The 25,134-nt window shown below is 54.3% G+C and overlaps 7 protein-coding genes across 7 annotated transcripts; 2 read left to right on the top strand and 5 right to left on the bottom strand.

The window, feature by feature from the left end:
- Nucleotides 1–1,053: 1,053 nt before the first annotated feature.
- On the top strand, nt 1,054–1,864 carry CCM_09111 (37S ribosomal protein Rsm25; the record flags this gene model as incomplete). Its single annotated transcript, XM_006674245.1, has 2 exons — nt 1,054–1,442; nt 1,513–1,864. 2 exons carry the CDS (start codon nt 1,054–1,056, stop codon nt 1,862–1,864), a joined length of 741 nt encoding a protein of 246 aa, XP_006674308.1.
- Nucleotides 1,865–2,019: 155 nt separating this feature from the next.
- Nucleotides 2,020–2,923, bottom strand: CCM_09110 (glycosyltransferase family protein; the record flags this gene model as incomplete). The annotated part of the gene is made up of 2 exons (XM_006674244.1): nt 2,020–2,718; nt 2,786–2,923. The coding sequence occupies 2 exons, from the start codon at nt 2,921–2,923 to the stop codon at nt 2,020–2,022; spliced, it is 837 nt and encodes a 278-aa protein (XP_006674307.1).
- Nucleotides 2,924–3,354: 431 nt separating this feature from the next.
- CCM_09109 (Ras like protein) lies at nt 3,355–4,740 on the bottom strand (the record flags this gene model as incomplete). The annotated part of the gene is made up of 5 exons (XM_006674243.1): nt 3,355–3,738; nt 3,794–3,994; nt 4,055–4,082; nt 4,134–4,537; nt 4,621–4,740. 5 exons carry the CDS (start codon nt 4,738–4,740, stop codon nt 3,355–3,357), a joined length of 1,137 nt encoding a protein of 378 aa, XP_006674306.1.
- Nucleotides 4,741–4,962: 222 nt separating this feature from the next.
- Nucleotides 4,963–6,640, bottom strand: CCM_09108 (FAD dependent oxidoreductase, putative; the record flags this gene model as incomplete). The annotated part of the gene is made up of 3 exons (XM_006674242.1): nt 4,963–5,937; nt 5,987–6,577; nt 6,632–6,640. The coding sequence occupies 3 exons, from the start codon at nt 6,638–6,640 to the stop codon at nt 4,963–4,965; spliced, it is 1,575 nt and encodes a 524-aa protein (XP_006674305.1).
- A 1,097-nt stretch (nt 6,641–7,737) lies between these two features.
- CCM_09107 (inositol hexaphosphate kinase KCS1, putative) lies at nt 7,738–12,051 on the bottom strand (the record flags this gene model as incomplete). Its single annotated transcript, XM_006674241.1, has 1 exon — nt 7,738–12,051. One exon carries the CDS (start codon nt 12,049–12,051, stop codon nt 7,738–7,740), a length of 4,314 nt encoding a protein of 1,437 aa, XP_006674304.1.
- Nucleotides 12,052–15,841: 3,790 nt separating this feature from the next.
- Nucleotides 15,842–18,928, bottom strand: CCM_09106 (uncharacterized protein; the record flags this gene model as incomplete). Its single annotated transcript, XM_006674240.1, has 1 exon — nt 15,842–18,928. The coding sequence occupies one exon, from the start codon at nt 18,926–18,928 to the stop codon at nt 15,842–15,844; it is 3,087 nt and encodes a 1,028-aa protein (XP_006674303.1).
- A 784-nt stretch (nt 18,929–19,712) lies between these two features.
- On the top strand, nt 19,713–24,847 carry CCM_09105 (septation initiation network scaffold protein cdc11; the record flags this gene model as incomplete). Its single annotated transcript, XM_006674239.1, has 2 exons — nt 19,713–22,601; nt 22,673–24,847. The coding sequence occupies 2 exons, from the start codon at nt 19,713–19,715 to the stop codon at nt 24,845–24,847; spliced, it is 5,064 nt and encodes a 1,687-aa protein (XP_006674302.1).
- Between the last annotated feature and the right edge of the window lie 287 nt (nt 24,848–25,134).

Here is a 25,134-nt window from a genome sequence, read left to right as displayed (position 1 = left end):
CGCAATTATCAGCACGAGAAGGAAGGAGTAAACGCCAGAACCCGGCAATAGGTAACATACGGCTAGGGCATAAAAATACAAATCCAGAGCATTCCTGCCGACGCCTGGCCACACAAGTACCTGCACCACTCGTAGGTACCATACACCTAACCTGGAGGACAGTTATGTCATGCACGCTAGTTACTGAGAACGGCTTCGTTTTTGTACACCCCAACTCCGAATTCACACTAGTAAGAGGCCGAGGAGCTAGTCTTACCGTTAATAAGGAGAGGACATTGTATGTAGTCAGTCATGTCTAGTGTTTGCCTGGCTGATATCAGATGCCAACTGTGACCTGTGTACTTGCCATCTGGGTTTCAACTAGGTAACAAAGCCAGCGATAAGATTTTTCCTCACCAACTTCTTCTACCTGATAAGACTATTTCTTCGCATGTTTGCTCTACCACCGAATGAGACGAATGTGACAAAGCTCTTCAGCGTGGTCTCTACTGCATGACCGCGACTTCTGCGAAAGGGCGGAATGGCGAGCTTATCATCACCGGCACCACTATACAACACGGAAATTGCCGAAAATGCCTCTCGTGGGATTTGTCGTTGTCGCTCGATTGCCTTACGATTGTGGTGATGACAGTCTGCGTGACCGAATCTGGTACAACAAGACCAGTGGCCAGAAGCGACCAGGTCTTTGTATCCAAAGCCCAAAGGTCATTGAATGCCATCGGAGGACATCAGCTTAACCTACTGGAAAACGCGTTGAACTCAAGGTACTGAGCCGGAGAAATCTTATTCCGTCGGTTGACCAAAGGTCGCTGTGGGCACTGAAGGCCGAGCATTGAACAGTGGACCACACCAGGCTGGTGATGCGCCAATCCCCAAACTTCACTAGTTACAGTTTGTTCCTCCAATTTGCAGCTTCGTCCTTGACACCCGTCTGTCGTCACCGACCCAATTGGCAGCGCATATTCGATCACAGGCCACGGCGCACCACCCGCAACCCGATTTTCATTTTTTGGTTCAGCTTCTGTGCCCGAGCATACACACCTTTCGAACGCCATGCGTGGCCGCCAAATCAGACCCGCGCGGGTGCTGCAGAGCGTCCAGGAGGAGCTCAAGAGCACCGTCATGGGCAGCGACAAGACGTACAAGCCGCCCTGGCTCAACATTGTCTCCTCGGTTCCCCCGTCCGAGACGCTCATCCGACCGATCCCCACGCAGCACGCCACCGCCTTTGGCGGCAGCAAAAAGGCGCGCAAGCCGCACAACATTTACCGCCCGCAAAAGATCGTCTACATCGAGGACAAGCTGCGTGCGGCCTTTTACAAGGACCACCCGTGGGAGCTGGCGCGCCCGCGAATCATCCTCGAGTCGGACGGCAAGGACAGCCAGCGCTGCGACTGGAGCAAGGGCGTGCGCCAACCAGGCGTGGCCCTGACCGGAGAGAGGTAAACTGCTACCCCCCCCCAGCCCTGCTTGAAAAGAACTGGCTTTACTAAACAACGGTGTGTGCTGTAGTGTCGTTCAACGCCAATTGTATCTCATGGAAGCCGGGCAGATGACACAGAACAAGGCCTACGATACGGCACGCCATGAATTCTACAAGTTGCGCCAGGCTGAGGAAATCGAGCGCAGGGTCGCCCTCGAGGAGGCCCGACACGTCGGCGCCTACTTTGGCAAGACAAGAGGCGACGTGGGCATGATGCTCGAGGACCACGAGTTCGAGAACTGGAAGGTTTGGGCCGGCAAGGAGACGGCAGCGCGGCAGGCGCGCGAGGCCTCGGAGGTGGAAACGTTTGACCCCGAAGATGCCCTGTCTAGCACGGAGGCAGGTCCTGCCGGCTCTGCTGAGGCGCGGCCGTCAGCATAATAAGCCGCTCGCTTGGGGAGAGGCAGAAACGACATGTGCTTTCGAGCCAGAATGAATAGCATCACATCAGGGGTCAGCTTATAGATAGTGTACAATATGTGTATTAAGACCACAATTTTCAAGACCACCTCACCCAAGGTCCAGCCCCATCAGTGCTATATATCTTCTCGCCTTGCATTAAAGACCAACTGTCCCACATCCCGGACGCCGTACCCAGCAGCAACTTGCGCGTGCTGCACCGCGAAAAAGTCCGCCAGCCCGGTGTACAGAAGCAGCCTCCCTGTGAGCGACAGCGTCGAGATGCGCGCCCACGACTCGATGTACACGAAGCGCATACTATCCTGCGGCACCACCCACGCGATTTTCAGCACATGAATGACCAGCGCGACAAAGAAGCCCGTCGCAGGCCCGTTCGAAAACACCAGCGACGGGTGCTTCCGCCGCCCGCTGCCCGCCGGCCGCCGCAGCAGCGCCGGGACAATGTCCAGCACGCTGCGCAGCGCGCTCGCCGGCGTTGTCAGCAGGCTCTGGTGGACGCAGCGCGCACGAGCGACGTGCACCACGTCGTGCGTGCCCGGGTCGGTGCCGCGGGCGGCGCAGAGGCTGGCGAGGGAAGCCTCGTAGTCGCGCGCGTGGTGCGCGGACATGGCGTCGCCGGAGGAGACGAGGTACCGCCGGTGGAAGCGGGTGAAGTCGCACGCGCCGTCGTCCATCATCATGAGCATCTCCCGCGTGTGCCCGCCGGAGCCGAGCACGAAGAGGTGGTAGTCGTCGCGGCGGCGCGGCGCGCTGGTGAGAGGCGAAGAGGGCCACTGGACTTGGCGACGGGCGGCGACGAGCTGGATATGGCGGACCTTGAGGAGTATGTAAGATGAGATGCATATTTTTTGGTATGGTTTAGCTGGGGGGAGGTGTGCATACGGTGATGAAGATGCCGGCCTGGATTGTGAAGGCGATAGTGGTGAGGAGGATGACACGCCATGAAAAGGTTGACAGAGAGAGGCCAATGACGACGGCGAGGGAAGTGGCTGCCAGACTGCCGACAAGCAGTATGCTCATCGTGTAGCTGATTTATCAATGGTTGAATTCATTAGGGTGCTAGGTGTTTAGCAGAGCCTGGGTAGGTAGGCGCTGGTGTTTGCACGAAACGTGGCAGCGCTGCGTCAGAAGCTTTGGTGCTCGTGAAGCGGTTGAGGGACAGAATAATAGCTACTTCATTAGATTAAATGAGAAACTTCCAAGTCTCAGTCAGTCTGCTTGGCTTGCTGAAAAAAAAAGCCTTGAATATGATGCAGTGATGCTCAGGGAAGTCTTCAAGTGTGATGATGTTTGGCTTAAATCTAGCTGTTAGACATCACAGTGGGTCGCCGTTCGACTTGGATTCAGGCAAATTCTCCACGTACAAGTGCATCACTTTATTTCATCCAATTATTCTTTTCACAGTTTCTTATTACAATATCATTCCAAGGCACGCCATCTCCTCCATTTTCTCAGCAATCCTCGTCAGCCCCCAAAGCCAGCCTCTTGATCCCGCGATACAGCGCGTACTCCTTGTCCACAATCGCGCGTGTCACCTCGGCTGCCGTTTCCTCGACGAGCCTGTCCACGCCCTCGCCCGTGAGCGCCGAGCATTCGTAGTATTTCGCCTTTACATATTTCGCCTGCCATGCCGCCTGCGCGGTCGAGACACACGCCGACGCCGCTGCGACAGTATGCATCGACGCCGACAGTGGGAGCTGTTGGTAGTAGTAGCCGAGACTGAAGCGCCGCGCCGAGGCGCTGCGATGACGAAGGTCTTTTTTGGTGCCGAGGAGGCGGAGCGCTGGCGGTAGGGGCTTTGATTTCGAAAAGAGACCATCAGCCGTGAATTTCCACTGCATGGCGTGTTAGTCGGGTGACGAAAGCGACAGATCGCAGGCGGACGCGTACCCAGGCAACAATCGCCTGTAGAGACGAGGCGTCGCTTATATCGAAGCAGAGAAAGATGACATCCCAGTGGATATGTGCCAGTAGCTGCACGGTCGCGAGGTCTGGCGCGCCGGAGGTATCCCAGAGCTCAACGCGCGCGGCGCTGTTGCAGCGCGGCTGATGAGTGTACGTCTCATACCGCGTGCGCGGCATGACTGATGTCTGTTCTCCACGTTAGCACAACACTGTTCCCACGATATTGACTGGCAGATCCGGACATGCATCTGGGAAGTAGCCATAGCGAATGCGACTGAAAATAGGTTAATCAAAACTGCATATGCTAAGACCGAAAGCAACATACTAGAGAAGCGAAGTCTGACCCGAGGACGGACACCCGACGAAGAGGAAATTTAGATGAAGCGGCCTCGATAGAACCGGTTCAACGACCACAGACGGCCGACAGACAGACACCACTGCCTCGTCCTTGTCGTAGCCTTGGCCGTACTCGTCCTCAAACTCGTCGCGGGTACGCTTCTTGCCGCGCCGCCAGAGGCCCGTGAGGCCCGTGAGGAAGCCGCCCCCGCCCCGTTTCTTGGCCGTCTTGGTGCGCGAGGATAGTGCCGTGTCCGGACGCTGGTAAATGGTCGACTCGTCGTCGCTATCGCAGCGCTGCCGCTTTGGTGGAAAGAGCCTGGCGCGGAAGACACTGAACCTAGAGGCGGGTCGTTCTCGTTCTTCTTCAGGAGATTCATGCTCCCGGAACGTCTGCGGGAAACTCCTAGTTAGCCAATTGCACTCATTTGTTGGGAGGAAAAAAAGCAAAGAGGTCGACGAGACCAAGTACACACCAGCCGAGTGACGGGCCGCTCCCCAAACCCATCATTAGCGAATGGGTCTTCGCGCTCGAGGCGGCTGGGCACGGAATGGCGCCATGAGTCAATGTCAATGGCCGAATCGTGGTCACTCATTTGCAGCAAAGATGATAGAGAGCAAAGTTTTCAGTTTCTTGTGGGGTTTCGAAGGAGAAAATGGATGAGCCGGATAACATGGCCAGTGCAAAGTTGGCTAAGCTAACATTCAAAAACAGACGGGCCGTCGATGTGCGTTTGCGTAATAACAGGCCGTGCAAAACAAACGGAAAATCCTGCTCCTCCCGTTGCCCTCTCTACCTAGATACCCAAATGTTCTCGTCATGATTCCGTTTCTACGAGTGGATAGAGTTGCTGTCCCAGGTTCTTGAGGTCAGCCCTCTTGAGCCTCTCCTCGTCCAGCACCACCACATCCCGCGGGAACCACGAATCAAGTGTCCCTGCTGGCCGCCCCGGCACCTTGGACATATTCAGCTTGTCATGTCCCGCCATCATAATGGCCGCCGCCGCGCCGCTCAGCCAAGCCCACACCATGCCGTGCCCGTTGAAGCCCGCCGCGATCCACTCGCCCGAGCCCTCCACGCCAGCAACGCCCGCGCCCGGGTACGTATTCTGTCGTTCCGTAATGTTCTGCGGAACCGGGCCAACAAAGGGGAGGTTATCGCCGGTGAAGCCCATGATGCCCGTCCAGTCCCTCTTCAAGCCACCCGCTGTCGGGCTGCCGCCGCCGCCCCAGTTGGGCTGAAAGACGGTGGGCATGATGCCACGGACATGCACCAGCGGCAGGGCATCGCGCTGGCTGTCATCCCACACACCGAGAGAGTCGCAACCGTTTAATCTGCTACGGAGGAAACCCCCACCGACCATGACATCACCGGGCGAACCGTCGCTGTTGTCTGGCCTCTGCGTCATGTAATCATAGCCGGGCTGGTAGACAGTCCCCCAGGAACGGTTGCCATGCGTAGTAGGGAAAGTAGCGCCGCCGTCTTGCGCAGACATGCAGCCGCGGGAGCCTGTGAGGCAGCTCCGTAAACGGGGAATCAGGCTCGGGGCGTACGCGTTTGTGGCATGGAGGACGTGGCGGGCACGGATGGTGCCTTTGGATGTCTTAATGGCGTACGGATGCTGAGGCGAGTAAGCGGCGATTGAGATGTTCTCGACCGGCGTGTTGCTGAGTAGGACGAGCTCCGGGTACTTGTCAACGAGCGCTTTCCATGCGCCCGTGACCAGACGGAATGGAAAAGCTGCGCCAGCCGGATATGAGAGCGCGCCAGTAATCAAGTCGTTACAGCCAAACTATCCTTGTCAGTATCAGCAAAACTACTATTACTCGACGCGGACTCACCCTTTTGCGTGCTTCTTCGCTCGACCACACGTTGATATTCGTCTCGGGCACATTCTTCTTCAAGTCATCCACTAGCATCTTGGCCTGCTCGAAGTCCTCCTGTACCAGAAACATGTCCACCGTCTCAACATCCCGCACCTCGCCCGCGGGAACCTCGCGCCCAACCTCCTTCAGGATCTCCACGTGGCGACGCATAAAACGGAGCACGTCCTTTGCCTTGGCCACCGACCCCAACCGCTTCTTGAGCTCCGCGAAGTCCCTGTACGGCGCTGACTTGATGTGCCCGCCGTTGCGCCCCGTCGCGCCGGCGCACACGTCGCGGGCTTCGAGCGCCACCACGCGCAGCGGCATCTCGGTGCGCTGGTCTTGGCTGATCTCGAGCACCGTCCGCGTTGCCGCGAGGCCCGCGAGACCCGTGCCGATGATGACGTAGTCGGCAATATCCGGCAGAGGGTGCGCGTTCAGGTTCACCGAGGGGAACGGCGGGTCGTCCATCCAGTACGAGGCGGTGGCATTGGCCACGGGCACAGCGGCATTGTGTAGGGCCCGACCGAGCATCGCATTGTAGCCCGCACCGAGCTGCGCCGCAATCTAGCGCATTTCGTGAGTTCAATTCTAGAAATAATGCAATGTATGAGTACTCACGATATCCATATTGCTCAGCGTACAGCAGTTGGTGAAGAGTAGGGATATTCACACACTTCTTGCGCAAGTCTACCTATCAGCCTTGTACCGTGCTACATTCCTGGGCGGCCGCCTAGGTAGAAGCTGGGGAAACGGAGAAAGAGCGCAAGCACAGACACAAGACCTTGTAACACAAGTTCCCTCCACCAATGCGCAGGTGTGGCTAGGTTGGGGGCTGACGCGACATCGTGCGACTCTGGAATGAAAGCTGCACGGGACAGCCACATATGACCGACCTCCTGCACACCCCCGCACTCACAACGGCAGTATCAGCATTAGCCAGGTCGAATCAATCCCAAAAGTGTGGTCGCGACATATCCGTCGGCATTCCATGATGCATGGGGAACAAGGAGTTACGGAAGCGAGTTCGTGCCAGCTCCGAGCTGTTCATCAGGGCACCATCGCGCAATTACGTACTGTCCGCCACAACGCGGCCGAGCTACACACGGGCGTCGACTTCAAACCACGCGCCAGGTATGGTACAGAAAAGTTAGTCACTCATCACATAATACGCAACAATAACAAGCATGTATAATCAGCTAAAGCAACTACCTAATTCATTGAAGCAAGCAACAGGCCACCGCAATAACAGGCATGTAGGGTTTGCGACACGCGCATTGACTTCAGCAGCAGCCCTGAACACCTTGGGCAGGTTACAGACAAAATCATCTTCTAAGATAGCAAAATATGCGCCTAAAATTCTATGCGTAGTGGGGTATTTCTTTCCTCTCAATTTTTTCCGTGCCTTTACAAACCATGTCTGCTGACCCAAAGCCGCTGCTTCTTGTGAAACGGAAAAGCACAACACAAAACAAAACAATCAACTTGTATGCCTTCCTTTCCCGCCCAAGCCATTCTTCCGGGAGATTTGTACCATTGCTGCTGTTGCTTGCCGACGCGCGCCAGTGTCGCTCACCGTCTTCTCTCTTTTTCTTGTCAAATTGAACGCCGCCCAAACTTCCCAAATCAAGATTGAAACAATTAACCGCCGTGCAACGGAAACAAACAGAGAGACTGTCCCAGTCTCCTCAAATAGGGATAAAAATAGAAATATTGTGAGCATCAGCCTAGACGCTGACCATGCCCACATCCTCCTCAATATGCAGACCTTCAAGATCCCGGAGCTCCAGCACACCGCGGCCCAGCGGATCCAGACCGAGTTCAGCGCGCACATCTTGCTGAATTTGCAGAAAGTACAACTTGAGGCTATGCAGGCCCTTGAGGAACCCGCCGTCTGCCTCGCCCGGATGCTGCGGCGGGCACGGCTTGTCGTCAATGTTGTCAAACGGTGTGACGCTGTTGGCAAAGTCGGCCACCTTGAAGTCGACCTCCTTGAGATTCCGCTTACGGCGTCGTGGCGACTCCTCGGTATCCGTCGCGGCGTCTGTTGCAGACTCGTAGACGGTCTCGTCGCCGGCTCCGTCGTCCGACATGTCGCCATCGTAGAACATGAGCAGACTGGCGGCATAAAATCGGTAGCCGCATAGACCTTGGACAATATTTTCTAGCTGCGCCAGCTTGCGCAATATAACGGGTATGTGGCGCAAGATGCTCTGCAGATCAACGCCGTTGTACAGGAACATTTGCAGGGCGTCTTGGAATTCGCTGCCGGCCTTGACCCTGCGGCCAAAGTACTTGTCCTGGAAGTCATAGCTCTGTGTCCTGTTGTTCCAGACTTGCAAGCCGCAGATGCGCACACCAAGCTCTTGAGAAGTAGTTGTTTTGCATTTTTCTTGCTGCGACTTTTGCTTCTTCGGTGTAGCCTCGACGCCATACTGACGTGTACCCATCTTCAAGTCCATCATGCAGGGACGCTTCATGCCTGCAGTGAGGTCTTCCAGCAACAAAAAGTACTCAATGCGATCACGCTGTGATTTAGCTTCCTTGGGATTCACGGGTCGCGGGATCTTCTTGAATTCGACAGTGGGACTGGGGAGCTCGGAAGCGACTGTGGAACATGCTGTAGACGAATGGTCAAGTTTCTGGGGGCTGTGCGTGGATTCCACAATGTCGGCTTCGAAAATGCCTTCCTCGTCGCCGTTCTCGTAATTTCCATTGGTTTCTAAAGAAGATTTGCCGTCTTCTTTGGCTGTCTTGTGGCTGTCGGGATGATAATCGGCGTCATCTGCCTCTTCGTAATACCTGAGGTTTCCTCTTGACTCACGCACGTCTTGCGGCCTTCGACGGAGCCCGCCGGCAGAGTATCGCCGCTTCTTCTTAGCAGCTAGAGGGTTATTCTTTAGAATTTCTGGTTCCGGGGCACTGGTTCCCGTGACATCCTGAACATCCTTTTCTAGCTCGGGTCCAGCAGACAGTAGCAGCGAAGTTGACTCCCCTAGGTCGCTTCTAGTCTCTGTTGGTAAAGACGGTGGCGGCGGACCAATGGCAGCCGCTGCCGGAGAGCGTTCTTTTATTGGCTGGACACGGCCCAAGTTCGGATCCGAGTTGCTCGGACGAATCAATCTCTGCAGAGTCGGTCGAGGGATAGAGCGCTGGTGAGGACGTCGGTGTTTCTGAACTTCGACGGGCTCCTTGAGGAATACATCGTTGAACACTTCGTTGCGTAGTCGCTTGTTGATTGTTGTTGCGCCCCAGCTGTTGGGTCTGTTATCAAGAAACGGCCGCTGGCTTGTTGTCCACGATGCCTGTGGCGATGTTTTGGCGCCCGAAGCGCTTCTTCTTCGGAAATAATCTGGCGGCGGTGTTGGCTGTAGTAGACTTCGTGGAAGAATATGCTTGTTGTCGTCAAACGTGACAGTGGGTATTTGCAGAGCCGAATTGGCAAGTGACTGGCTAATGATCCTGTTTGGAAGAAGTCCGTTGAGTCCAGAACCATTCATAGTAGTCGTCGCCTCGGCACCATTAGTGTTAGCCAGCTCTTCCGCAGCTGCAGCATCCTGAACCTTTTTACGCTCTGCCACTGCTTGCTCTTCCTTTTTGGACAGGCTCTTGCGTCTTGGCTGTTTCTGAAAAGTCACATTCAAGACACCAATATATCGGGGAAGAAAGGGCAACAGGTCGCGATGATACCTCTCAATGGTTTCGTAGAATTCATTTTCCCGATTGTTCAACTGCTTGCACACGGCACGGCGAGAAAAGCGCCATATGGTCGTGTGGCCACCAACCTGGTGCTTGTAGGGAATGAGCTCAATGGCGTCGAGCGGCTCGCTGATGTGCGAATGGTTGTGGTCATGGCTGGTCTCCTCATGCGGCGCTATGATACGAGCAGACTTTCCAGTCGATTTCTTGGGTTCAGTGTCCACTTCGATGGACCGGAGTTGGGGTTGAACAACTTCTTGCTCAACACGTCGTGGTGCTAGATTCTCGCGAGATCGACGATAGGATAATTCGTAGGGCTTGACATCTTGTTCGCTAACTTCGGGTTCCGGCTCGTCGGCTTTGACTAGCCAAGGATGGGGCTGATTCTGGGAGGGTGCACGAGGACGCGGGGGATGCTCAGGGTCGGGACTCTCCACCTCATCCCTGGGATCGTCGCTCAGTTCTTGGTGGGGTACGAAAACAGCGGATGATATTTTCTCCTCGCCAGACTCGTCTGCATCGCCATCGCCACTGTCGCAGGAGTCTCGGCCCTTTGGCGTACTCGGCGAGGGCAGCTGATCAGGTGCGCCCACGGGCTCCGGCACCGGCCCCACATCAAGTGGCGGTACAGTTTTGGCGTCGGTTTGTGTGTCGTCCGAGGCTCGCACAACAGGTGTCTCGTCGCCAGCGACATTTTCTTGCTCGGTCTTGAAATAATCAATTACTTCGGGAGAGGTTTCGGCGGTTGGGGTCCTGTTGTCCTCTGTATGTGGCTGTTGCGGCGGTGGGAGCAGCTCATCATCCACACTTGCCGCGTCGGAAACTTTGGAGGAGTCAAGCACAGCGTGCTCCGTTTCTTCGGTAGTCGAGGTCAGCTTATCGCGAGCAGCCTTTGTCTCTTTGCGACGAGGCTTCTCCTCATCGGGCAGGGCTTCTTTGAAGAAGCGCAAGCTATAACTGGCTTTGCGGCTACGGGCATTCGGCTCGACGCCAGCCATGGCCTCGGCAACAGACTTTTCGACGAGACCGTCTTCCTCATTACCCTCGCCCGCGCCAATGGACCAGATCTTTTCCGTCTTCTCGGAGCCGTTAGCTTGGCGATGGTCGAGACCGTAGTGGCGGTTCGGGGGTCGTATATCAGCGGTGTTGACGGCGTCTCGCAATTTGGAGGGCGATGTAGTGCTGCGGTCAAAATAGTAGGCCGAGGTGGCAGCAGTCAGATCGTCGGGGCTCGTAGAGTATGAGAAGGGATGGTCGGAAGGAAGATCAAAAGTGCTGCGGTCAATGTCGAGAGAGGAGGATGCGCGGCCGCGGGATCGGTCGAGAAAGTCTCTGTGTTCGAGGAGTGACTCGCGAATGTGTGCAATTGTTTGGTCAGAGAAGGAAGCGGTGCCGGGTATGGCATCGCGGCCGGCAAAGGGGGCCGGCATGGATGGCGCGGCAGGAGAAGCCATGGTAGACGCAGACTCTTTCTTGTTATTGTCGTCGGAGAATGTTATCGAGCTCGGGGATTCGCCATGCTGCGCAAGGTTGTCATTGTCGGGCTGTTGAGGATTGCGGTCGGGTGTGATGGTGGCGGTATTGGGGTTGCTATTTCTGCTGTCTATGGCCGATTGCTGCGCCGTGGCGGGCTGCTGTGCTGCCGTGTGTCGCTTCTTGTCTGTACTGTCGGCTTGTGGTACTACAGTAGGCTTTGAAGGGATACCACGGGCTGTTGCGAGCGCCTGTGAGAGGAGTGAGGGAGTAGCAGGCGAACGTTGAGCTGTATTTAGACTGGAGCCGGGATTGGTAACGGCAATGGGGACGGGGCGGCCAGACCGGGACTTTATATCAGCAGCGACGGCAGGCGTGCCTGGTTGGGTTGACGCAGTGGTGGTGTGAAGAGGTGTCGCAGCAGACAGGGGTAGGGGGTGTGAAGCCGATAGAGATTGGCAAGCACTGGCAGGGTGAGCAGGAAGAGGAGGAGCCCCGGCATGGGGAGAGGGAGGCGTGAGGGCAGAAGCAGGCGTAGATGTACTGGTCTGGATCGGGAGGTGGTGCAGACGGGGAGGAGCTTGAAGAGCATGGAGAGCATGGTGGGCGTGGGCCAGGTCGACAGCAACGTCTGCGTTTGACTCTGCGTCAGCTGGCAGAGGGTCTGACGGAACCATTCGATCGGGACGTGCAGTGGTTGCAGGTGGTGGTGGTGCCGGGGCCGCGGCTGTTGTTTCTGAGGATGGTGGTGGTGGTAGTGGTGCTATCAAGGGTTGGCCATGGTGGTGGCGGTCATGGTTGGGGTCATGGTAGGTTGTTACAGGGGCGAGTGGTGCGCCAATGTGCAACTGGCGACTCGGGTTGGACATGGAGAGGACATTTGGGCGCAACAGGGCGACGGTTGACTCGGCGTGGGTGCGATGATTCGTGGGTATTTGGGAGTTGCCCGTACGGGTGTGTGTGTGTGTGTGGGAGGGAGAGTGTGAGATTTTGGCGGTTGACCGGGCCCGGAGGATGTTTAGGTGGGAAACGTGGGAAACCCGGCCGAGGGGTGGGGGAAAAAAAGATCGGGAGCAAAAGACTATCCGGGCCTTACTGGGGGGCAAGGGATTGATTAGCTTGGTTAGGTTTAGTTGCATTTGGGTTATTTTTCTCTGATTGTATCTTTTGCCCTAACTAGAAGTTACCTAGGTAGCTATTTTAGTTTTCGCATGCTAGGCGAAACGGCGAAAAGGAGAAAACAATGAAATTGACCAATTAGTGGCAAGAACAGAAAACGAGCTAAATCCAACAATTTCGAGGGTCAAGGCGAAATGTCAAAAGGAATGCTCAGGACAAAGAAGAAAAAATGGTAACCAGCTCCAGCAGGCTGATTGATCTCTGGGTACATAGAATACCAGGCGCGGCGGTGTGATGATTGGGCTCAAGGAAGGACCCGTAATAATAAATACAGGCGACGTGAGAAATTCCAGAGAGTTCACTGGTCATTCTCTTCAGCAGCCACCACTCACTGCATAACGTTACTGCATCCCCCATATCTCCGCCTATGACATTCGCACGGGATGTACCGGTATCAAACTATCAAAGCATTGCCCATGACCACAATCCGCATAGTGTTCGTCGCAAATCCATTGGTGAATATTGTTGTTATTCAAACTCTGGACAGTTTGCTAAGCCCGGGTCTCGAAGCCCATGGTGCTGGGTGCCAGCCACCACGACACTCGACCACAACTGCCACTCCCTGGAGTTCTGGTGGCATTCAATAACTCATGCCAAGCTCAACTCGATTTCTTCCCTTTCCACGCACTCCACGCATTCCACGCCCACTGGGGTGTGTGCCTTGTCCATCGAGCTCACCCGTCCCCATCTGAACCCAGTCTCACGCCATCCTCAGACAAGCGACCAAGAACAACAAGCTTTTGGTCCCAGCCGTCTTCCCGAATCATGCTCATCATGTTAACTAGGCGGTGGACTGACTCCGGCAGCCCTTCCCGACGTATCCTGATACACACGTGCAAAGCCTATCCTGAATCCTCACCGAAAGCTTCATATTTGTCCATCAACACACGCAAACACTCAACATCTCTTCGCTACACGCTAGTCATTTCCGGGCTCCCGGCTCAGGGGCCATCTCTGCAGTCAATTAGAAGCCAAAGCCCACGCATGTTTTTCATGCCGTCCAGGTTCAACCAGATGCACAGCCCGCCGCCCGGCAGATTACGAGCCGCGCTATGGCGCTCACCACACACACCCCTGCTCTTGTCCCAAACATCCTCTGTTATCTGGCTTCTCTTTGTTTGATCTTGTCCCCCTTATATCCTCGTCGAGCTTGTCATTGCCGCGCCGACGACGCCGACGCGGTTACCAAACAGGGCCGCAGTTCCCCTTGCTTTCAAAAGCACTGACATGGCCAATGCCACCCTGGCCAAACAAGATGCACTATCCGTCAAAAAACGCCGACACCAATGATGATGAGCCATGCAGACATGCAGCCTCTTCCCGTTCCGGAAGCTCAATCTTTTTCTAGAAGATGGTGGACCGCCGTCTCTGGCCAATGCCCAGTGGCCTGTGTCAACCTTCTCCAAAGCCGACTTATCAGCTACTGCTATGTAGACAATCATGATGCTTATCCCCCCTCTTCTCATCTGGACTGTACCAAACATGAAATCAGCCAAACATGAAATCAGCACATCCCATTCTCTGCACGTGCCTCCTACCGCACTCATTGCCCACCGCCCACCTTCCCCCACGCCGTGGCTAGTTAGCGCGGATCTCTCGAGATGGACGGCCAACGCCTGGCTCCTTCTCGCCCAACACGACATGAAATGCTGCATCATGGATCGACCTAGAGACGAATGTCGGCGCAAAGCGTCAAAACGTGGCCCTAGGCAAGCTTGACCCGCCCGCCCGTCACGGATGCTGCGGATATGACTGGCCATCAAACGACTGGACAACAAATCGAGACTGCCAAGGTGGCCGACGCTCGTCATGACCACACCTCTTCAAAGTGTCGGTGTCCGATCAGTTGCTCGCATGAAAGCAACCTAGTCACCTCATTACCAACAAAGACGAAGAACTAAAACAACAACATGGCGCCCGCATGATCTTGACAGCGGGAAATCCCAGTCGTGTCTCGACTTTCGGCCAACATCTCAAGCACCAACCACATGGCACACGGCTGTTCCGTCATTGGTGACTTTAGCTCCGTGCTCTGGGTCGCCTAATAAAAATGAATTTCGACTTCGCCGCCACGTACTCAATCCATGTACTATGCAAATAGGCTTCCTGGCAGACACCGCCATGATGACTTACCAGGTCCCTGCCCCTGGCCTGTTTCACGTAAAAATCGGTAATTCGGGCTGGTCTAGATACCGATAACTAATGCATGCTCGAGTCGCAAGCGAATTCACTCGAGATGCGACATCCTACTGAGATATATGAGGCCTAATCTGTACGTACATGTGGGGGATGCACACTTATTATGGTAAGGATACATATGTGATGATAGAGCAGGTCCTTTATCATGTCGGTTCTTCGTCTGATAACGTTGCGACAAGCCTATTAGCTGCCAGCTCCGCCGCCCCCTTGCATCAAAGCCTGACTATTTTGCAACATATGCAAGCCAGCAACTAACAGCCCCGCGCGACTTGATAATATCTTGACACGCACTTCAACATTGCGTTTCCGCTTTGAATAAGGCAGGTCCATCTTCACTTACACAGCCCAGGATAATAGCTCCTCAGTAAGGGTCGGGAAGGGGGGCGTGTGTTATGACTTGGAACAGGCATCCCCTATTCCGGCGTTGCATGTTCTGTGTAAAAGAAAGAAAAAAAAACGAGGCAAGCACAGCCTATTCCTCCCAAGAGCGGAAGACATGCCTCATCATGACCGGGCCGTACCACGTTGAGACTCCCGCGCAGGCAATTGGGCCATCCGGGTCGGCGGACCCACTCTTGCCCTGCCGGCCCCACACGCCGCCAACCACGACTCCGCACGCCCACCCTTTTGGCATCGCGTCTAAGATGTGACTGCTGCCCTGCACAAAACTGTCTTGGAAATAACTACTGGAATTTGTCCAAAAAAAAAATCAGTTTGTTTGTCTTCTTCCTTTTTGACTAGAGCCGAAAATGCCTTGTAGAGGAGCTAGCCATTTCACGGCAGAGGGCGTGCCTGGTAGCATGTATGTGCGACCACAAAGTGGTAATGTAACAGGCGTTTGGGCATCAACAATTTACCCTACACCATGTGAACTTTCGAACGTGACAAGAGTGCGCAACAACATTTCACGCTGGCATGGTGACATTAACTTGGCAGTATGGTCAGTCGCTTGTTCCTGGAATCCATACCTCCCTCTTGGCTGCTATCTTGTCATGCTCCTGAGGCTTGGCCATGTACTGCCTCGGCGAGCTCGGCGTGAAGGCCACGGGCGCGACTTTCAACAGCGTCCGACTCTATAGCAACGAAGCAGCAACCCACCCCCAAAGGGTGAACAGCGCTGCATTTGCCAAGTTGAACGTGACCTAGAACACACAGCGACAAAGTAAATCAAGAAGCAGGTGAAAAGATTTACAACATAAATGGGCGAAATGGTATCTAAAGCGACGCAATACTTGACATGTGAATCCACAAACATAAACGCCATCCCATGATTAAGTCATATCAACGCCATGCAGGTTGTGGCTGTGATCTAGTCGACGCAGCCTTGGCCTGCTCCCTCTTCGCCGCGTTGAGCTCTGCGTCCACATCCCACGCCTGCCAAAAATCGCCCATCTCGCGGACCATGTCCTCCACCATATCCATTGGCTCGACAGACATGGTCGCTTCTCGCGGCTTGCTCTGGTTCTCCGCGTCAATGCCCTCCAACGCCACTACCGTATCCTTCATGACTGCATCGACTGCGCTCTTGCCCATCATGTTTGAGCTCTGGCTGCTGGCCAAAGCCTCGACGACCCGATCCGTGTCCGCCGAGACGTGGAATCGGTGTCGCAGCCCATCAGTGCGCCTCACGATTGAGGAAAAGTGCTTCGCAAATTTATCGTTACAAGCAGTAGGCAACTCTGCAAGCGGCGTCCGGGGTGGCGGCGAGGACGGCGCCTCACGGTTACTCGGCGGCAGATTGTCCCTAAGACTCCTGGTCTCTGCGTCACAATCACCCGAAAGCAACCACGAGACTCTCTTGCTTGTACGTCGAGGCGAGCCGGCGTTTCCTGACGACAAGATGCCTCTGAGGTTCGGATGCCGAAGACCTGATCCTGGAAGCTTGCGGCGCTTCGTAATACGTAGGCGCTCCGGGGATGGTGTCGTAAAAGCAGCGAACGACTTGAAAGCGAACCGTGGTCCAGAATCGTCCGCCTCTCCAAGAGGCGATGAAGTCTTCTCCCGAACAGGCGTAGCAGGAGCGGCGGCTGGAGGTGACATCTCACATGCCGTCGCGGATGGCGCCGGCCTTGCTCGGGGATTGGTTTCAAGTATCTCTTCGTTGGCGATCGACTTGTCGTTCGACTTCACATCGTCTCGTCGGAGAAGCGTCGATTCTTTCCGACATGTAGGTAGGATGCTGGCTTCGCTAGCTCGGGGTGGAAGCGTCGGTAGCTTTCCCAATATCACATGCTTGTCCTGCCCGGAACATGGCTGTTGTTGGAATCTGCCATCAATTGCTTCTTCGGAGGACACAGTGTCACACATCGAAGCCGTCATCGACTCCTCCTGATTATCTGCAGAAATGTCCTCAACGCTTGGTAAAACATGCTCCTCCATTGTAGTTGAGAGAACGGATCGCTGTGTTGATTGCGGAGGACCAGTGGCTAGGTGCGTCAGCTGGGCCCATGTATTTGTAGGGACCAAGCTTCGGAACATTGCTCTCAACGAAAAGTCGGATGATTCTTGTTTCACCTTGGGAGACTGTGGCACAATATTCTCTGTTCGTGATTGGGTCGCAGGCTCAGCCGTGACACAAGGTTCGGGCCCTACTTGCGCTTTTGCTGCAACAGCGTTGCAACTCTGATCAAGTGTGTCGAGCTCAGCCTCGTTTTCGACGATATCTGGCTGGGGCGGTTGCCTAGTCTCTGTGTGTGACACGTCAGGTGACTCGTTGCTGCCTAGAACACTCGTCTCCCCTTTAGGAGCTGGATGAGACATAGCTGCATCGCCAACTTTGCCAGCTTTACCAGCTTTGCCAGCTTTACTCGCTTTGCCAGCTTTGCCAGCTTTGCCAGCTTTGCCAGCTTTGCCAGCTTTGCTTCTGACGACACTCGCTGACATATCTGCAGAGGACACATCTTCTAGATGCGAACTAGAGTCGGCTCTAGTGGGTTGTTCCAGGTGAGAGTCGTCCATCGTGTCCATCGCTTCAATAGCGGCATCGAAATCCACCATCTCCGTATGTATAATCGGTAGATCATCGCTCAAGTCGGCTTCCTCGTCGCGAAGTGCTTCCATAGGCTCTGCCTGTGATTCATCTACAGAGCCCTCCAAATCTGACAATTCCGGAGAACTAGAAAGATCACTGAGCTCCGAATCGGATGTCTCGTCGTCATCCAAAGTGTGTTTCCCGTTCAAGATGGACTGTTCGTGGTGGATATCTTCTAAAGCAGCATCATGCGTGAATTCTTCATTGCTGGATTCGTCCTCTTCAGTTTCATTCGAGTCCGATGGTGGATCCAATAAGATATCAAAAACAAAGTCTTCATCGTCTGGAACCCTATATGGCTCGCGAACAGTGTTGCTACTTGCCATGTAATGCATGGCTGCTGTATTGGGAATGGTGGCACCCGAAGGCCATGGGTTCGCATCCGGTACAGCTCCCGCCTCCATTTTGAATTTGGGAGGCGACAATCCGGTGGTCAGGTTCACTTGCTTGACGTTTCGGAGAGACACTGGCGACGACAATGTTGCGACGGCCTGCTGCTCTCTGCTAAGTTCATCGCTAGGTTTGCTATCGGCCGGAACTGCAGAGCGTGAAGTTTTTGTAGTGGCTGATGACTCTTTTTGAGGCGAAAGGAGCTGATTGGTAGAATCCTGTGGCGAGGTTGGTGCCAGCCCGGCCGGTTCACCGCCTGGTATCGACGGAATTGGTAAAAGAGACTTGCGAGTTTGAGGCCCTTCTAATTTGTTATTATCCGTTCGCTCGCATCTTATTCTTTTGCTAGGAACTGTCTTTAGCCAATTGTGGCTTGCTTTGCGTTTGCGCGGAGAGGCGGCATCGGTTGCCTGCGGCGTCGACTGTTGCACCGCGTCGGGTTGCGTTAAACGGACACTATGGCGCCATGTTTCAACTGTTTGTAATTCTTCATCCTCGAGAAACGGATGGCCATCTGATGCCAATGATGCCGTTCTTAGGCTCTGCGGACTAGGCAGATGACACTCGGGTACGTCGAATTTGTGTTTCCGAATAATGGATTGAACATGGCGTTTCGTAGCTCTGACGGAGCCAAGTGCTTTTGATACGTTGGGTATCTGAGGTTCCGGTTGTCGTGCAATTCGAGTCGACTGTGACTTGCTGGCCCAGGGGTTCCTCCAGCCTCGGTTGCTTTCGAATGGTCCAGCGAGGGATGCAGAAAATAATCTGGGCGTAGAACCCGCGAGAAAACGCTGTCCAGCGAGTTCATAGCGACGTTTTCTCTCTCGAGGACTTTCGTATTGGTCGTCGTCGGACCCAAAGTAGTATACATCATTGTCAGGGCACTTCGCCTCGCAGTAGATGGTATCGACGAGGGGCCAGTCCGAACGAAGAGCTCGAGGCGCCATGGCGTCCTGCAAATTTATTGCTTTGACAGAATCATATACAAACATATATGGGATGTATGGTAGCTACCGGGGAAGAGCAAGAAGGGGCTGGGCGTGTAAGTTAATCCCAGCCTGTGGCTTGATGTCGGCAACATCTTGGTATTACGTTTAGGCTCGAGAGGACCACGCCTAGACGCGCTACGCGTCTCCACGTGATGGCGCGTAAAGTGGCACTTCGCGTTTGCTCTCTGCTGGTGCCTTCATCGGCGCCGACTTTGAAGTTGTAGAATACACTAATGTCCCAATTATATCAAACAAGGACTTGTAAGTTTTTTCTGTCTTTATAAGATTGTTTGCTTTGTTTCTGTGCAGCATGTTGAACTAGTCACCGGCGTTGGAGGCTGGTGAGCTCTACACACGTGAGAGGCAAGGTTGACACGGCAACTACACTTACCGGATCTGGACTGCTCTGTTTACCTGGACACACCACCGTGCAGACCATCAACGAAGACCGCGCCACCGGCACTGGACGCTCTAAAGCCCGAGTAGATACAGTTATAGTCAACCCGAACCTACTACGCCATTTCTACAGGCTAATGCTTGTTGATTACACTCTTTTCGCCACGTTGATATATTGCTTGAGCGTATCTTCCTACCCGCCCTCACTTTGCGACAAACTCGCAATACAATTCTCAACCCCACCAGCACATCTCAATCGACAGAATTCCCGGCTGGCCATGTTATACTAGTCGAAAGCGAGATTTCCAACCTATCCTTACAATTCTTTAGACATTTACACTCGGCGATGGCCCATGCCTGGCTGGACTCTCTGTCAGAGGACTGGGTTTCTGAACCACGCTCAGATACCTCGGAGGCACAACTCCCACCGCTGAAGCCTCACGCCGATACCACACCGAGCAAAATCCCTCGTCGTACCGGCGCGAATCCAATCTATTCCCCCGTTGCCGGAAACAGCAGTCATATCCTAAACGAAAGATCGGCGAACGAAATAAATATTTCCCAACGCAAGCTCCCGTCAAGGCTTTCACAGGAGCTCAAGCTAGACTCCAAGAATTCGCGGTCTGTTTCGGCTGCCACCTGCGGCTCAGTTGTACACAAAAGCGAGGATGCGCAGATTGCGAAAGAAGGGACACCCGAATGGAAGCGGCGTCTCATTAACGGCGAGGTGCCGTATGGCGAGCAGCGTGACTTGTTTTGCTCTGCTGGCACTGGCCTACAAGACATGTTCAAGCCTCCACAGGCAGATCTCGCTAATGTCCAACATGGCCAAGCAATGCCCGACCGGACATTACCCTCGAGTCCACCACAATACCGATACGAGTCAGACGAAGATATCGACAGGCTACTAGAACTTGCCGAGCAAGATGATCACGACTTTCCCCAACAAGTGACACCTAGTCCGAGCCCAAGACGAGGAAATCGCAGCGCCCACTTCCGCTCCACCTCGAACGGGAACAACAGCTTTCTTCCATCATTGCCAATGGACAACTTCGTGGAAGAATCTCCCCTCCAGCATGTCGGCGCCATTGGTCGCAGTAAGGTGCTCCTCAATGCGCCACAGCCTGCTCATGGGTCTCTCCGCCAAGTGAGCGGTCAGACTGATATTGGAAACGAAGATTTTAGCCCCATTGTGATTGGCCGGCAAGATGAAGAGGATGGGCCGGTCAAGTTTGGCGCTATGGACATACCGGTGAGCGAGCTACAATTGAAGCTGGAGCGTGTTCAAAAGAGCCAGGCCCATGATGCCGAGGATAATTCGCTATATCCTGGCGCGATAGTGGATCGAGAGTCTGAGATCGATGCCCTCCATCGCTTTACTCATAATGCGGGCCATATTAACCTGCGTCGAGGTGGCCGCTCGGGAGATGGCTCGTTCTATACTAGAGCGCTTAGCCCTGACCTTGGCGTCGACACTTCAGAGATGCTGCCAGAAGAATCTCTGCAAGCCAGCACGCCAAAAGAGTTTCCCACCATCCGAACCGAACAGCCTTCACGTGGTGCTTCTCAATCAACCGGAAGCCCGATAATGCCGCGAGCGCCGTTTCCAAGCCCGGATAAGCGCAGCATAAACCCAAGCGGCAGCCCGCTGAAGCTCTTTGGACCATACGACACTTTTACGAACCAAACTCTGCTACGGCGAATCAGCCAGTATGAGGACGTCGATTCTGCCGACTCGTCGGAGCATCTGGCCAACCCCGTCAAGCGTGAGGGCATAGACGAGAGCCGACGATCGGTGAGCTATTTTGGTGGCGGCCAACTGGATAATTACGAATTCGCAGCAGAAATGTCTGAGACACATGGTGCTTTTGACGGCACGGACAAAGAGAACGTTTCGCCAGAGACGTATCTGATTCCTCTGGAATCTCGCCGTCAACTGTCTTTCGGGAATGTGTCTAAGCTATTGATTTCACGGCGACGCGAACGATCAGGCGCGTCAACTGAGGTATATGTGGAAGCGCTGCGGCCGACTATTACCATGGATACACCAGAACTACGTGGCCCACCTGGACGCGACCATGAGGTGTGCGATACAAAGCGCACAAGCAATTCCCCCATCAAAGACCCTACACCAAAAAGGCGACGAACATTGAGACGATCTGATGCTACTCATAACCGGCAAGAGCAGCTTTCACAAGTGGATGCGGCCCACCAACAGATGCAGAATGCTATGGGCAAGAAGCGTAAGGACGCACGACCAGGGCAGTTTCAAATCGCGGAAGCCAACGTCCTAGCCGGAAGAAAGATTTTGAAGCCTTGCTCGCCCGCTTCGAGCCGGAAATCGTCACAAGAAGTTGACGACTCCCTGAACAAGGCAAATATGACAGGGCGTGGCATGGCAGAAATTGACCGGAAACCATCAATCAAGACGCAAGATTTTGTTGATCAAGCAGCGCAAATCATGGCCATGATTCGGAGTCAGGTGAAGCCGACAGGACTTACAAGTCTGGAAGAATCAGAAGAAGAACATAATACGGGAGCAGATGCTGAATTTGAGGCTGCAGGAGGGTCGCAGCCAGACTCCACCTACGAACCCCTGTCGCGACCCCCGAGTCGCGAAGGAAAGCAATCACCAAATTACCAAGAACGATCTAATGACCCCGATCTAGAAGCGCGGCTGAAGAAGTATAAGGAGATGAGCGATATGGGCGATCTTGCAACCTCCTCGATGCGATCTGTCGGCATGGTGCAAGATGTCTTGCGAGGGGCTCATATCGAGAGCCCGACTCGCCAGACGACGTTTGGACGTGCTGGGGCTCCGCTGCCTATGTCTGACAACATCGTCAGCGATCTTGCCAATGTACGAATTTCTGGCCCATTTATCGATTTCTCTCTGCCCGCCAGTCCAGCCCGTGGCTACCCTTCAAACTCATCCGCTCACTCTGCCAACACCATTCCTACGTCATCTTCAACCAACTCTGATACGAGAAGAACGATCATGCCCGAAAGCGTCTCACACCTCATCCCTGATAGGGTCGGCAGCATGTATCTCGACAAGTCTCAAAATATCTGGATTAAAAAGAAGGATGCCAAGCCTGACGGCCACAACAACAGCATCGCGGCTACTGATGAAAGCGAAGAAGACCCATTCGGTAGCATTCCCGATCTTACTGTCGACATGACACAGGAATTGCGAAACCTGAGGCGTGGTATGGATGGTAGACGAGGCCGTGGCGTGGCTGGCCTCCGGTCTTCTCCCCCCCGCCCCCTCCGCAGGTTTTATTCGCTCCATCTTCACCTGACCAGGGCGATGAAGACGTTGAGGAGCTCCCAAAGCTTGAAAAGCGAGAAACACCAGAGCTCCATGACTCTCGGAATGGGACGGCAAAGCGAAGGAATATGACTATCTCGTTCTCCTCGCCGATTGCGTCGATTATTCAAGAAGCTATGTCATTGGGTGCCGATCGCTTTGACGAAGAGGTGACCCCTCGTTCGATAAATTTCGACCACAGCCCCGATCAATCGCCACCGGACAACTTTTCTGGCAAAGCGGCTCTGCGGCAATCGGACAACAAGTCTAGACCACCAACTATGAGATATGCATCACAGCAGGGGCCGGATTTTGTTCGTCGGCCGGTCTCACCGATTAACGAACAGGACGAGGATAGCACCGTCGAGCTGCTCGCCAACGAGGCGAACCAGCTGAGCTTTGTGGGCGGACAGGGTCTCATGAACTACGGAGGACAAGAGAGCCGGCATACATCGCTCAGCGTCGTCATTAGCCGAACGCCGGGGAATAAGAGCCTGGCCCTTGTTGGCGACGAGAGTGTCGTCATCGGGCAGAACATTGGCCATATGTCTCTGAGCCCGCTGTCCGACTTCAACGTCAATCAAGGAGACCAGTCTTTTGGGTTTGAGGTTAGCTACGTGTTAGGCAACCGGCACTTGTCCACTGGCGATGGCTCAAAGAAGGTCATGTCGTTGACGCTACGCGAGCTTGTTGAACGACTAAGCGAGGTTGAGCCATGCGAGCCATACTGGCAAGATATTGAAGAGCTCAACCTGAGCGATAAGCGACTTTCAAGCCTGCACATGCTGGAAGAGTTTTGCGGTAAGGTGGTGACACTCGATGCATCGCAAAATGCGCTTGGCCACCTGGAAGGCGTGCCCTCTAGCGTGCGGCAGCTCAAAGTCTCACAGAACATGCTGACGGAGCTGACATCGTGGAACCATCTGGTCAACCTGCAGTATGTTGACATTTCTGGCAACGAAATCAAGAGTCTGTCGGCGTTGAGAAACTTGGTGCATTTGCGAAGCGTCAAAGCAGACAACAATAACCTCACCAGTCTGGATGGGCTGGACTCGCACGAAGGACTGCTCTCTCTACGGGCTCGAGGGAATTTTCTCGTGGAGCTCGACTTTGAGGACAGTGCTTTTGGCAGGCTAACAGATCTAGACCTTGCAGACAACAAGATTGAGGTCGTTCGCAACGCGCATCTCGCGCCATGCCTGTCGAAGCTGAAGCTGTCCAACAACAACCTGCAGACGTTCGAAGCAAGCAAATCATGCAAGGCGGTTCGCCACCTCGACATTAGCCAGAACAAACTCAGGCAACTGGATGTCAGCAGCCTGCCGAATCTTCACACCCTGCTTGCCGACGGGAACCAGCTGCCAAGTGTGACTGGATTACAGCGGACCAGACGACTCGACAGTCTTTCTCTGCGGGAGCAGCGAGGCCAAGAACCCCTGAGCCTTGGGTTCTTGTCGGTAGGATACGAAGTGCGCAAACTGTATCTCTCTGGCAACTATATGGAGTCGTTTGAGCCCAAGGTGGATATGCTGAACCTGCAACTGCTTGAGCTTGCCAACTGTGGGCTGACGTGCCTGCCTGACAATGTTGGGCAGCTGATGCCGAACTTGCGATCGCTGAATATCAACTTTAATGCGATTTCAAATGTGAAGCCTCTGCAGTACATTCCACGGTTGAAGAAGCTGATGATGGCGGGGAATCGGCTCTCCGACTCCACATCCGTCACGCAGCTACTCATGGACTTTCCTCACTTGACGAGGTTGGATACCCGAGACAATCCCATGACTCTCGGGTTTTACGCACCGCTGCAGGCTTTGGTGAAGACGACTGGAAACGACACGACACCTCCGTTCGCGCTTCCGGATGCAGATGAAGAGCGTGATGGGCTATACGTCAGTCGACTGGATGAACCAACCAAGCTTCGCCGGAGATTACACCAGGTGGTGCTGGCAGCTAGCTGCAGTCGACTGCGAATGCTGGATGGGCTCCCGATGCACCGGAAGCATGTTTTGACCATGGACAGCCTCTTGACGGCGCTTGTTGAAGAAGGGCTGGTTGAGGTACCGGGTCAAACAGAAGAGAGTGATGAGGTCAAGGAGCTATGTGAGGAGAAGTCGAGGAGGGGCAATGTTAGTAGCGGCAAGGCAGTCGGTGAAGTCAGGATTGCCTAGTCTATGAGATTGCCATGGTGTCGAAAGGCATTATTTTTAATGACTGATGAGAACAATACTGGTTGGACGGAACTGGGTGCATTTGAAGGAATAATACCGATGATTGGACTGGAGGAGTTTTTGACGATTTTTGGGGCGTATCAAACAAAGACAGGGCGTACATGGGGAAGTTCCAGGAAGGGACTTGGGCTGGGCATGTTTTTTTTATTGTACATTTTCCAAGGCTGTACATGGCACTTGATTTTTGAATTAGAAGGTACGAGTAGGCATATTTAGAGGCAGGCATC

This window comes from Cordyceps militaris, assembly GCF_000225605.1.
Source record: "Cordyceps militaris CM01 unplaced genomic scaffold CCM_S00008, whole genome shotgun sequence".
NCBI classification, from domain to species: Eukaryota; Fungi; Ascomycota; class Sordariomycetes; order Hypocreales; family Cordycipitaceae; genus Cordyceps; species Cordyceps militaris.
The sequence above is the reverse complement of the archived record's forward strand: the minus strand, read 5'-3'. Positions and strand labels throughout refer to the sequence as shown.